At 37.0% G+C, this 13,476-nt stretch overlaps 1 protein-coding gene across 4 annotated transcripts in view; it reads right to left on the bottom strand.

Moving 5' to 3' along the window:
- PPP1R21 (protein phosphatase 1 regulatory subunit 21) overlaps positions 1-13,476 on the bottom strand; it is a 64,027-nt gene that overhangs the window by 12,222 nt on the left and 38,329 nt on the right. For all 4 annotated transcript variants that reach the window (XM_047068074.1, XM_047068075.1, XM_047068076.1 and 1 more), the window contains 4 exons: positions 12,652-12,779; positions 9,936-10,088; positions 5,715-5,807; positions 2,058-2,300 (listed from right to left, as the gene is read on the bottom strand). In XM_047068074.1, the coding sequence (XP_046924030.1) occupies positions 2,058-2,300; positions 5,715-5,807; positions 9,936-10,088; positions 12,652-12,779 (617 nt within the window). The remainder of the gene's footprint in view (positions 1-2,057; positions 2,301-5,714; positions 5,808-9,935; positions 10,089-12,651; positions 12,780-13,476) is intronic.

The raw sequence follows: 13,476 nt of genomic DNA, 5'->3' as shown, positions 1-13,476 counted from the left end.
GAGAAACAAGAAATCAGACCAAGAGGGAGAACCGTGTGACCGGATCAATGAGACAGACTCTGAAGGGAAATCCAAAGATGAGTGGGGGGGGAGGTGCTTTCCCAGGTGGTCCCTGAACAGATGTCAACATTCAGCTATGTGTGTTGAATGTACCCTCTAGGCAGTCAGCTTCTCCTAGCCAGAGGCAATGTGCAGGACTCATGTCTGGGATTCAGACCTGTGCGCATGGTGTCCACGCAAGTCACAACTCTGAGAAGTGTGGTTTTATGTGTTTTTGCTTTTCTAAAAATTTTAATCCTTTTTTGCTCCCCATATTTTACTATGAAAATTTTCAAACACACAGGAAGTTGGGGATAAAAAGTTTAAGAAATGTCTGTATATCCACCATCTACATTTAATAATTAACATTTTGCTACATTTGTTTTATTTATCTGTGTGTGTGTGTGTATACAGATATATACATGTATATATATGTATACATATATACACATATGTATTTTTTTTCTGAACAATCTGAAAGTAAATTGCATATACTGGGATACCTAAGTACTTTGGCGTTTATCTCCAAAAATTAAGATATTCTCCTAAATAATCATAATACCAGTATCACATCTAGGAAAAATAATAATAAACTGAGTTTCTGACACTGTTAAAATGAAATGGAGCCTGTATACATCTTGAAAATAAAAGCTGGTTTGTATGCTTTACTATCAGGGATGCCCTGAATCAGATGTGAGGTAAATCTAAGAAGGACCATGCCTTGCTCATCCATTGCATCAGTGAGCTACAAGAAGGGTAAAATCAAGTGCTTAGGACAGGTCTCACGAAAGCACCATGGCTCACCTCAAGATCTTCAAGAAAGGCTTGTAAAAATGTACCTAATAAGCCATATTTCTAATTATAAGGGTTTTTTCCCCCTCTGATTTCTCCTTTCCTAGATTTTCTAACTTTTTCTTACAGTGGGCAGAATATTATAATTAGAAAATTTTTCTTGACATAACTTTGAAGTTACCTGAAGTAATTAATAGCTCCAATATAGACAGATGTTTCTTCACCTTCTGAATCACTGCAGTTAAATATAAGGCAAGAAATATAAGGTTGTAAGATAACTTGGCAGTATATTGCCTCATGGAATATAACTAACCTGATGAGCTTCTGTATTACATATATGTTGTAAAGCTTTATACTGTCTAAGAACCATAAATTGGTTTAAAATGGTATTTGTAGGGTGCCTGGGTGGCTCAGTCAGTTAAGCGTCTGACTTCGCTTAGGTCACGATTTCACAGTTTGTGAGTTTGAGCCCCGCACAGGGCTCTGCACTGACAGCTCAGAGCCTGGAGCCTGTTTCGCATTCTGTGTCTCCCTCTCTGTCTCTGTCTCTGTCTCTGTCTCTGTCTCTCTCTCTCTCTAGTAAATAAATAAACATTTTAAAAAAAATTTTAATGGTATTTGGGGTCATTTCTATGGAAAGTTAGACATTCAAGCCCTTGGTCAGAAACATAACCTATAGAAAAACAGAATCGGGGCGCCTGGGTGGCGCAGTCGGTTAAGCGTCCGACTTCAGCCAGGTCACGATCTCGCGGTCCGGGAGTTCGAGCCCCGCGTCAGGCTCTGGGCTGATGGCTCAGAGCCTGGAGCCTGTTTCCGATGCTGTGTCTCCCTCTCTCTCTGCCCCTCCCCCGTTCATGCTCTGTCTCTCTCTGTCCCAAAAATAAATAAACGTTGAAAAAAAAAAAAATTTAAAAAAAAAGAAAAACAGAATCACCTTAAATTTGACTTACTTGATCTTTTCCAGGAATACAGCCTTTACCATGGGGAAGTGTCATGGAAAATCAAAGGAAATTTAATGAAATAGCTTTTTCAAGGAGCCATCCTGACTACCCCTTGCTTTTTCTAGAACACATGGATAATACCTGTTTTACACTGACATGTAATTTAGATGGTTAACAGCAAACACTAGGTTAAGGCCTTACCAATTATCGTTAAAGAAGAAGAAGGAGGGGGAGGGGGACGGGGAGGGGGGGAGGAGGAGTGGAGGAGGAGGAGTAGACACTTACCAGACTGGTGCTGTGAATAGGCTCCAGCACAGCCTTGGTTGAGGCTTCTTCCTGGCCCCCTGCATTCACCCCAGTGGGATTTTCCTGGGCTGGCCCAACCCCCTGCCCGATGCTTGTACTCTTCAGCTTATCTGCAATTCGCTGGTTTTCTTTCTCCAGCTTGATTTTGGCTAACTGTGCTTCCAACATCCAATGCTCTTTTTCCTGCTCCAGTTTAGAAATCTTTTCCAGACTCTGCTGAACCTTGAAAAGCAATAGAGTTCTGCACCTTAGAGGATGATGCAGACAAAACTTAGTGGCTAAAGACAGGCTTCACAGCACATCAACCCAAACTGCCTCCCAGAAATAAAACTTAAAAAGCCTGAACGTTACACAGAGAAAGCGAAATATTGTTAAACAAGATTCACAAAGCACAACCAGAAACTGAAAAATTGGATGACAGTAAAATTAAAAATCTTTACTCATTGAAAGATATCATCAGGGCACCTGGGTGGCTCAGTTGGTTGGGTGGCCGACTACAGATCAGGTCATGATCTTGTGGTCTGTGAGTTCGAGCCCCGCGTCGGGCTCTGTCCTGAGCGCTCAGAGCTTGGAGTCTGCTTCTAGTTCTGTCTCCCTCTCTCTCTCTGCCCCTCCCCTGCTTGCTCTCAGTCTCTCTCTCTCTCTCAAAAATAATAAACAATAAAAAAAATTAAAAAAAAAGAAAGATATCATTAAGAGAGTGAAAAGGAAAGTCACAAAATGGAAGACATCCGCAAAGCATGTATCCAACAGAAGACTAAACATGTAGAATATATAAAGAACTTCTACAAATTAGTAAGAAAAAGACAACCCAATAGAAAAATAGGGGGGGGAAAGACTTGAATAGGCACTGAACAAGACTAAAAACATAAAAAAGAAGGTATTCAATGTCACTATTATCAAAGCAAAGCAATTTGAAACCACCCAAATGACTAAAATTAAAGGACAGAAAATACAGGGGCACCTGGGTGGCTCAATCGGTTAAGTGTCCGACTTCGGCTCAGGTCAATCCCGTGGTTCACAAGTTCAAGCACTGTTGTCAGACTCTGTGCTGACAGCTCAGAGCCTGGAGCCTGCTTCGGATTCTGTGTCTCCCTCTCTCTCTGCCCCTTCCCTGCTCATACTCTGTCTCTCTTTCAAAAATAAATAAAACATTTAAAAATTTTTTTAAAAAAGAAGAAAACACAAAGGTGGGCATGTTTGTGGAGCAACTGGAACTACCAGATAGTGCTAGCAGGACTGGAATTTGGGACAAACACTTTGAAAAACTGTTTGGCTGGATCTTTAAAGCTGAAGACATCATATCCTATATGACCCAACAATTCTATTTCTATGTATGTAACCCGATGCACATTTACCAGAAGACATATGTAACGATGTTCACAATAGCACTATGATAGCCAAACACCTGGAACTACCCAAATATTCATAGGCAATAAAAAAGAATAATGCATATTCACCCAGTAGAATACTAAACAACAATGAAAATGGACAGATTACAATTACACATAACACGGATGAATATTACAAATATAATGTTGAATGAGAGAAGGCAGACCTGAAAGAATATATATTATATAATCTCAATGAATGAAAAGTTTCGTTTACTGAACTTTTCACTAATCTATTGTGTTAGAACACAAGATGATGGTTTTCTTTGGGGGCAAGGAGGAAGGCGAGAAAGGGGCATGAGGAAGGCTGCTGAACTCCTAGTATTTTTTTTTCTTAAAGGAATACTTTACATACAGAAGTGTTCTTTTTAAAAATTTTTACTGAGATGCTAGTTACATCAGTATGTTTGCTTGTGAAAATTCACTGGGATACACAGTTGGCCCTTGAACAACATGGGTTTGAACTACATGGATCCACTTATATGTGGATTTTTTTTCAATAAATACGTACAATATTGTAAAAGTATTTTCTCTTCCTTATGATTTTAATAACATCTTTTCTCTAGCTTACTTTATTGTAAGAATACAGTATATGATACATAAAATACACAAAATATGTGTACATCGGATATTTATGTTATCAGTAAGGCTTCCAGTCAACAATAGGTAATTAGCAATTAAATTTTGGGGGAGTCAAAAGTTTACACGAATTTTCAACTGTGCAAGGGGATCAATGCCCCAGCCCCCTTGCTGTTCAAGGATTAACTATACATTAATAATTTGTATATTTTTTTTAAATTATGTTATACTCCATTCAACAAGAAGTCTAAATATATTAATTCTCAGGGCAAATGAAAGCTTGAGAATTACATGAAAATAAAAACAATGTTACAGTGAATTCCAAATGCTTTACCGGCTATCATGGTTGAGCAATTACCATGTAGCAGACACTGTTCATGGTACTTTCCTGCCAGGATCCCATTGAAGCCTCACAGTCCTTCAATTCTCATTTCCCAAAGAGGAGAACTAAAGCTCCCAGCAGCTGAACCACCTGCTAAGCTAGCAAATGGCAGAGCCAGGATTTGGATCCCATGTGTCTGGCTGTCTGGCTCACAAGTCTGATTCTTTTCACTATATCACACTGCCTCCCATTGGCTCAGTTAATGCTTACAAGGCCCTGGAAGGCAGATCTTAGACTCACTCTTTTCAGAGAGACACGAAGTCACACCCTGAGTGCTTATCAGACTAGCCTACAGCTGGTCAATGGGGGAGGGGGGGGCAGTGCTGCAATAGCTCTGAAACCAGACAGTTCTCCCACTTACTAGCTACCTTGGGTAAAAGCTGCTTAATTTCTTTAAGCCTTACTTTCCTTACATAAAGTAAAAAGAAAATTGAAATTGAAAATCAACTTTTAAAGTATTCAACACTTTATTTTTGTCCCAAGAATTTTGTTTTTTAGGAATGACTCTCTGGATTAAATGTTTACTTCCAACATCCTAGCTCATTTAATGTCAAAAAGACAAAAGGACAGCAGACAAAAGGATGTGTCAGGTGAATCTATTTGCACTCTCTTTAAAATAAGTATTTCCAAAACTTAACGCAAGCCTGCTGTTGGAAGTACGTCTCTGACAAAAGCTAAACCAGTGTCAGTGTGTACCAACTTCCCTCCCACCTCCACCTAGCCCCCAAATTCAATTGACCAACTAACTGAATATTGGAAATTTTTTGTTCCTGATCATTTAAGAAATAAATAACTCATGGAGTCTCAAGCTCCTCCCCCTTTTTTGCCTTATTAGTTCAGACTTTTAAATCTAGTGCCTAGAGAAAGAAAGAATCACCATGGCCAAAGTGTGTTGATATTACCTGAGTGGCAATTATAACACCAACTGAATCAAGATGACTTATTTAGAGTATCAACAGGGGCGCCTGGGTGGCTCAGTGCTGACAGCTCAGAGCCTGAAGTCTGCTTCAGATTTTGTGTCTCCCTCTCTCTCCGCCCCTCCCCTGCTCCCGCTCTGTCTCTCTCTGTCTCAAAAATAAATAAAAACATTAAAAAAAATAAAATAAAAATAGAGTATCAACAAATGTTCTTCAATGAATTATGCTTATGGTGCGTTTTAGCACATGTTAAACAATTAATTTTACATGTTCACTTATAAAGTCTTTTATATTGTTCTGTGTTAAAAGCCTTCTCCAGGGGATTTAACATTTATGCTCCTTTAACAAGTAGCATGAGGCACCATACCTGTTGTGCAAGGCCTTCTCGACTTTCAGTAGAGCTGAGAAGGACCCGGCGGTTTGCCAGAGCTTCTTCGTAAGGCACAGACTCCAAGAGGGGCTATGGAAAAGGCAGCAGAAGAATTAAAGGAAAAGATCATATCATTCCTGAATCCTATGTACACAGAAAGAATGTTAAATGGGGTTCAACAATAAATTCAGACATATGCCAACATTCACTATTTCCTTTTAATGATGTCACAGGGATCTTTTTTAAAGAAAAATAACGAAGAGGGACTTGTCATTCCAGTTATAATCTACACTAACTAAAAGCATATGGACCTATACCAAATACCATATGATTTCACTTCTATGTGAAATCTACAAAACAAATTAAAGAAAAAAAAAAAAAAAACAGACTCAGATACAAAGATCAATCAGGTGGTTGCCAGATTGGGGAGGGGTGGGGGGTGAGAGCATGGGCAAAACAGAGAAAGGGAATTAAAAGATGCAAACTTCCAGTTATAAAATAAATAAGATACAGGACAGGATGCACAGCATAGGAATATAAATAGTAAGTAACAACTTTGTATGGTGACAGATGGTAGCTACACTTGTCTTGGTGATCACTCTGTAATGTACATAAGTGTTGAATCACTATGTTGTATACCTGTAACTAATATAATATTGTATGTCAATGACATCTCAATTTTTTTTTTTTAAAGCAGATTGTCAGAGAGGCAGAAATAAAGATCACTAAGAGGCATTGTCTTGACTGTGCTTTTAAGGGTGTAAACATATGTCAAAACCTATCAAATTGTATGCTTGAAATATATGCAGTTTTTTTATGTCAATTAAACCCCCCAATAAAACTTTCCGAAACAAACACATGAATAAACAGATAAAGGAAGAGGACAGAATATCTAGAAACAGACAAAAGCATACACAAAAACATATTATGTGATAAATGCTGGGTTGTTTTTTTTTTTAAGTCAATAGAGAAAGGACAGACTGGATAAAAGCCACAAGGATAACCAGGTAATAATCTAGAAAAATAACTATTTAGATCCCTTTTTCATACCTCTATCAGAATGACTCCAAGATGGATTAAAGAATTCAATCTAAAAATTTAGAACATGAAAGTAATGGAAGAAAATGTAGGTGATCATTTCTGTAATCGTGAAAAGTACCCCTGGCCAAGAATCACCACCATAAAGAAAAAGATTGGTTTAAAGACATAAAAATTAAAACTTCTATTTTGAAAAAATACGACAGCAAACTGGAGAAAAAATACTTCTAACACAGGCACAGGATTAAAGTTCTTACTATATAGGGAGCTCTTTCAACCCTAATTAGGAACATTTATCTAAAAATAGATCAACGATGAACAGAGAATTGACAGAATAAATACAAACAATAACTTTATGAAAAGACATACCACTTCAATAAGCAAAGGAATGCAAATTAAAATAATAAGAAGCTTCTTGTCTAATTAATATTAAATTTATGGGTTAAATTTATACTTCTGCTGGTAAACTATAAATAGACAATCTTCCTGAAGTGTAGTCTGGAAAAATGTGTCAAAATTTGAAAGATTCACAGACTTTGTTTGAACCAGCAATTCCATTTTGGGAAATTAATCTTAAAGACATAATTAAAATAATTACACAAAGAGAGATTGGTAGCCTTATACAATGCTAGAAACATAAAACAGTACAGCTACTCTTAAGGACAATTTGCAACACATATTAAAATGTAAAATGTGCAAGCCACATGATTCAGAACATTCCACTACTCAATATTCCACACATGTGCCCAAGGAGGCATTTACAAAGCTATCACTTAAAGTATTATTGTAACAGTAAAAAACTGGAATGAACCTAAATGCCCACCAATAAGGAATATCTAAATGAGCCACAAAACATACATATTGTAAGATTCTATGCTGTATTTAAAAGGAATATAGTAGCCACCATATGTAATGATACAGATAGGTCTCTAAAACATTTTATTTGTTTTTAATTTTTCTTTGTTTCTTCATTTTTTTTAAGTATAGTTGATGCAGGCACCTGGGTGGCTCAGTCGGTTAAGCATCCAACTTCGGCTCAGGTCATGATCTCACAGTTTGTGAGTTCGAGCCCTGCATTGGGCTCTGTGCTGACAGCTCAGAGCCTGGAGCCTGCTTCTGATTCTGGGTCTCCCTCTCCCTCTGCGCCTCCCCCCACTTGCTCATGCACGCTCTCTCTCTCTCTCTCTCAAAAATAAATAAAACATTAAAAAATATTTTTTTAAATACATAGTTGAAGAACAATGTTAGTGTCAGATATACAATATGGTGATTCGACAATTCTATACACTTAACAAAACATTTTTCTAATTAATTAATTTTTTTAAATAATCTGTATACACAATGTGGGGCTCAAACTCATGACCCTGAGATCAAGAGTCTCCCACGCTTCAAACTGAGCCAGTCAGGCACATCTAAGACACTTTAAATGAAAAAAATCAAGGCACCTGGGTGGCTCAGTTGGTTAAGTGTCCAACTCTTGCTTTCAACTCAGGTCATGGATCTCACAGTTCAGTTTGTGAGAGTGAGCCCCACAATGGGCTCTGCTCTAACAGCACACAGCCTGCTTGGGATTCTCTCTCTCCCTCTCTCTCTCTGTCCCTCCCCCACTCACACTCTTTCTCAAAATAAATAAAACATTTAAAATAAATAAATAAAACTTAAAAAGTCAAAAAAAAAGAAAAAATCAAGTTGCACAATGAAACAAGCATTTCAGTTGAAAAAAGAAAGAAAATTCTATACATTGTATATTGTCTGTAAGTTTATACAGATGCATAAATGCTCCAAGATTCTGGAAGGTTATACACCAAACTGATAGCTATAGTGACCTCTGGCGAGAGAGTGGAATTAGGGACTATACATGTAATGCTCTAATGTAATATAAGAATATGTTTAGGCATTATTTGTACCTAAAAGTAAAAAAAAATAAGGAGGAAAAAGGTAAAAAATGCACAAAGTTAGAGTTGCATGTGCAAGAATATCTACTGTTTCTCCGCATATAACAGTGAAAAATAGGAAACAACCTAAATATCCATGAGCAATGGATTAGTTAATTAAATTATCACACACAGAATGAAATACTATAGATTTAATACTATAAAGGTATTAAAATGATAACAATTTATATTTATAGAAAGTATTATTTGATGTATTAAAAATCACAATTTTTATATCCACAAAAACAATATTCTAAAACAGTGTATGTCAATGGACTATCAGCCATCAAAAAGAATGAAATCTTGCCATTCCAACAATGCAGATTGAGCAAGAATGTATTCTGCTAAGCAAAATAAGCCAGTGAGAGAAAGACAAATACCTTATGATTTCACTCATATGTGAAATTTAAGAAACAAAACAGATGAACATAGGAGAAGGGGGAAAAAAGAGAGAGAGAGGGAGGCAAACTATAAGACACTCTTCAACTACAGAGAACTGAGAAGTGATGAGGGGAGGTAGGCAGGGGATGGGCTAATTGGGTGATGGGCATTAAGGAGGGCACTTGTGATGAGCACTGGGTGTTAAATTTAAGTGATGAATCACTAAATTCTACACCTGAAACCCATTTTACCATATATCCTAACTAGAATTTAAATAAAAAATTGAAATAAAAAAGTAAAATGAAATAGAAGGGTATGTATCCAGATACACTTTGCTTTTTATAGCACATACATGTATGTGTTTCCTTGTGTGCGTGTGTACACACATGCACTAAAGTTTTTTGGATACAGATATACTCCAACAAAATTAAGGGTAGCTACCTCTGGGGGGTGGGAATTGGTGTGTAATTTTCTTCTTCTTTATGCACTGTTACACCTTCTGATTTCTGCTTGCAATGACCTTGTATTCTTATACTCAGGAAAAAATTATAAATGTATTTCAATTTTTTTCTATTTCTACAAATTTGAGATTTCTGAAGTTTGATATTTATTGGCTGCCTGGCTGCCTCATTCTAGACACTTGGGGACATGAGTTCAACATGGCCTATGCATAGATCACACATTAATTGAGGTTTGGGTCTCTGTCACCTTCTCCTCCCCAAAGACCTCCCCCAATACTCACCAACCACCTGTGCCCCCCAACTGTGTAAAATCTAAACAAAACGAAATGTGGAAAAACTATTGCCCTTCTCTGGAATGATTCCTGATTTTTCCTCTGAGGTTAATTTAACAGGAGCTCACAAACCTTTCTCAGAGCCTTCATATAGGCGGCAGCTTTTTTCTTGTATTGCAGCATGCACTCAGCTGAAAGAGGACTAATGAAGCCACTCGCTGCCTTAGGCCCGTAGCTCAGAGAAGCAATGAAGTAGTCCACATTGTTGCTGAAGAAAGATGCAATCTAAATCAAGTGTGACAAGAAAATAGATTTTGTTTTCCAATCATGTATCTAAAATATAGACCTAATAGTTTTCGAAGCAAAGTTAAAGGTGCCGGAATGGAAATGAAATTTCAACACCTGCCAAAAGCCCACATTTATTTACTTGGGAAGAATTCCTAGGGCAATGATTTGTAATAGAAAGACAATACCAGTATAAAGACTGAGACCAGACTTCTGACATGTCTTAACCTAGACAATTTCTATTCTTTCTGAAAACCAAGACTGATTCGGGTTTATTCTGGGGATGATGTTCATGGGCCATTTACCTCATTAATTTCTGCCACTAGTCTCAAAATATGCATGTTTGGATTTATATATTCCATTTGTATTTTAACTTTGAATGTTTCCAATTCCAACATGAGACAGGACACAGCATCTTGAATATGATAACTCTACTTAAATTTAATTCTGTAAATCTCAATTTATGATCTACAAATATAATAAAGACTGTGTAAGCAGGCACAGAGACCCATGACTGAGCCATGACTTTGCATTTATAGTGTTGTATGAAATGGTGATATAAATAAAAATGTCTGAGGTTATTAGCCAAAAAAACTAAAGTGCTGGATACATTAAAGAATATCCTATTTTGATAAATAAGAAGTGACTTATGGAACAAAGTATCCTACACCTTGGCAAAAATTGGCCAGAAAGTAAGCAAGCAATCACTAATGGTCTGAAAGATTTTATTTTTCATTAGTATTTTACTATGTCAAAGGAAATTCTACACTAGGTAGTATTCAAGAAAATAAAGGATTCTAAAAGTCTTGAGCTTTATATTCCTTGTAAATGACATGGATAATCATATACCCAGGATTTGCATTTTAGGTCACAGCAATATATGGTGAGGTTTACATTCTTTCCTCTTTCTAGTATTTGTACATTTTCTAAATGTTCTTCAATATGCATATGTTACATTTTCCTACTGGGCTTTTAAAAATTATATACCATAAAATTTAGTTTAATCAAATCACATTAGCTAGATATTAAGCTGCCACCAACTAACATTAGTTCAGATACTTACTTCAGTTAAAAACCATTTTTAGGGGTGCCTGGGTGGCTCAGTTGGTTAAGCGTCTGACTCTTGATTTTGGCTCAGGTCATGATCTCGTGGTTTTTTAGTTCATGCCCTGCGTCGGGCTCTACACTGACAGTGCGGGGCCTGCTTGGGATCCTCTATCGCTCTCTCTCCCTCCCCCTCTGTCTCTCTCTTTCCCTCTCTCTCTCTCAGAATAAATAAACTTTAAAAAAAAACTTATAAAAATTGCACAATTTTTCACCATCAGATACCTTCCCTTGAGACATTTTAAGGTTTCAGGTAAAGCAAATCTAAAATTAGCTTATATAAAGGTATTTAATATTTCAGAATTTTCATAAAAGTTAGAAACTGCAGAAACGCCTCTAAAGTGCTAACATTCTCTTCTTCCAGAATTTTTCTTAATTAAATCAAGGTCAGAATTATCTTCAGAAAGCTTCAGCATGCCTGTAGATGCAAGCGATCAAGAGGGTACAGCTGGGATGGTCTTCTGGCTGAGGAACCCTGGAGGCACAGATCTGTGCGCTGACAGAACCCAAAGATAACACCCTCTAATTATGGCCCCAAGCACTGCAAAGTGTCACAAAGACCAGTCTGAGTCGGGGAAAGATGAGAAAGAGGACACTGAATATGTAATATGATCGGTGATCACTTCTGGTTAACTTAATTACCTGAAAAAAAATGTGTTCCTGTTATGGGCAACCTGTCAGAAAAATAATGGTATATAAACACAGGTAGAAATTAACATTTCCTTGAGAAATTAGGTTGCATCCACAGAAATAAATGGGCTAAGATAGTTCTGAATACAGTCCTTTTGGTTACACATATATGGGTAGTTCCCAGAGAAATAAGAATCAGTAAAGGTGCTGATGACAGCCACATGAACACATACTGACAATGTCACAGCTGCTGAAGCCAGAATATCCAAGACAGAATTTTTAGAGAAAATGCATTTTGGCCAGTTTATCATAATAATTAAGTGCTTAATGACCCAAATAATTATTATCTAATATTAATGGTTCAATGAAAAGACATATGTTCAAAGTCACCTTAAAAGTTCTTGTTAAGAAACAAAACCACAGAGGTAGCATTAGGACAAGTGTTATCAAAAAACAAAAAACCAGGAAGGAAAAAAACCAAAATATTAATGAAGGTTTTATTGGTTCGTTTTTCTTTTTATGTAATTTCCCAATTTCTATACAGCAGACATTTGATATATACAAAGATGTACACTGATCATCAAATATCTCACTAAAAAATAAACTGTGAGTGATCTACTTACTCATCACGAATGCTAAACAGTCACTCTCCTATTGCTTTAAATATTGGGCAGTTGGAAGGAAAAGGGAGACAACTTTATTTTACAAAAAAGTCTGATATTCCAAACTTCCTTTACAGATTAATTTTCCTATGTCATTTAAGGAAGGAAAAAAAAGGAGCTTACCTAAGAATTAAATTTAATGTCAATATAAACCAGAGAAAACTTACCTTTCCTGCTCCATTTGTTAATGCTACTACTGAGGACAGGATACAGTCATTAGTTGTAATGAGCTTCTGTGTTGCTGTTGGAAGTTCATGCTCTATTGTAGCTTTCTGATTGTAATGTTTAGAGATATCTATAAAAGCAATCAAATGAAAACTATTACCATCCATACACAAGTTGCATACAGATAACCAGCCCGTTCACTCTCATATCTGCTTTTAGAGACTTACACAGTAAATATGACCAAAAAATGGTCCCAAATATATCGGGATTGTCCTGAGTATCAACTAGGTCACAAATCCATGTGGAGAGAATAGAGCCAAGTGAGGGTCTCTTAACACCATCCTGATGTCTCTATTATAGTCACCAGCTTAAGGGTCTGATTCTCCCTCTTTCGAGTGTTTGCTCTTATTCTAGTGTTGAGTAAATGACCCTGACCAGTATTTACCAGTTAAAAACGCTGTTTTAATAGTCTGGCAGGCACAAATGAGAATTCATCTTGTACTTATATAAGCTAACCATGAGGCTGGAAGAGAATGACCAACACAATCTCCTGCAATCCTTACTGGACCTTAGTCAGTCTGCCAGTACACACCCTAACAAACACTGACAAGGATCTTCACAGCCAAACTGGGACTGAATCCTCCAGTGTATGGCTTCATGTGCTACTGCCTCCAGTCCCAGAATATTACAACAAAGGCCTGTGGTTAGAAAAGCACAGGAGAGACTTAAATATAAAAAGCATGAGGAGAAATTGCAGTAGGTGAAACCGTCCAAATGACTTAAGGTTGGGGTTTTCTGGGTCTCTGAGAAAGAATGATTTTGTCCTG

This window comes from Lynx rufus, unplaced genomic scaffold (assembly GCF_022079265.1).
Source record: "Lynx rufus isolate CCGP_SWC_20201006 ecotype Redwood Valley unplaced genomic scaffold, mLynRuf1.p SCAF_8, whole genome shotgun sequence".
Classification (NCBI taxonomy): Eukaryota; Metazoa; Chordata; class Mammalia; order Carnivora; family Felidae; genus Lynx; species Lynx rufus.
Note: the sequence above shows the minus strand (reverse complement) of the source record. Positions and strands in the feature narration are given on the sequence as shown.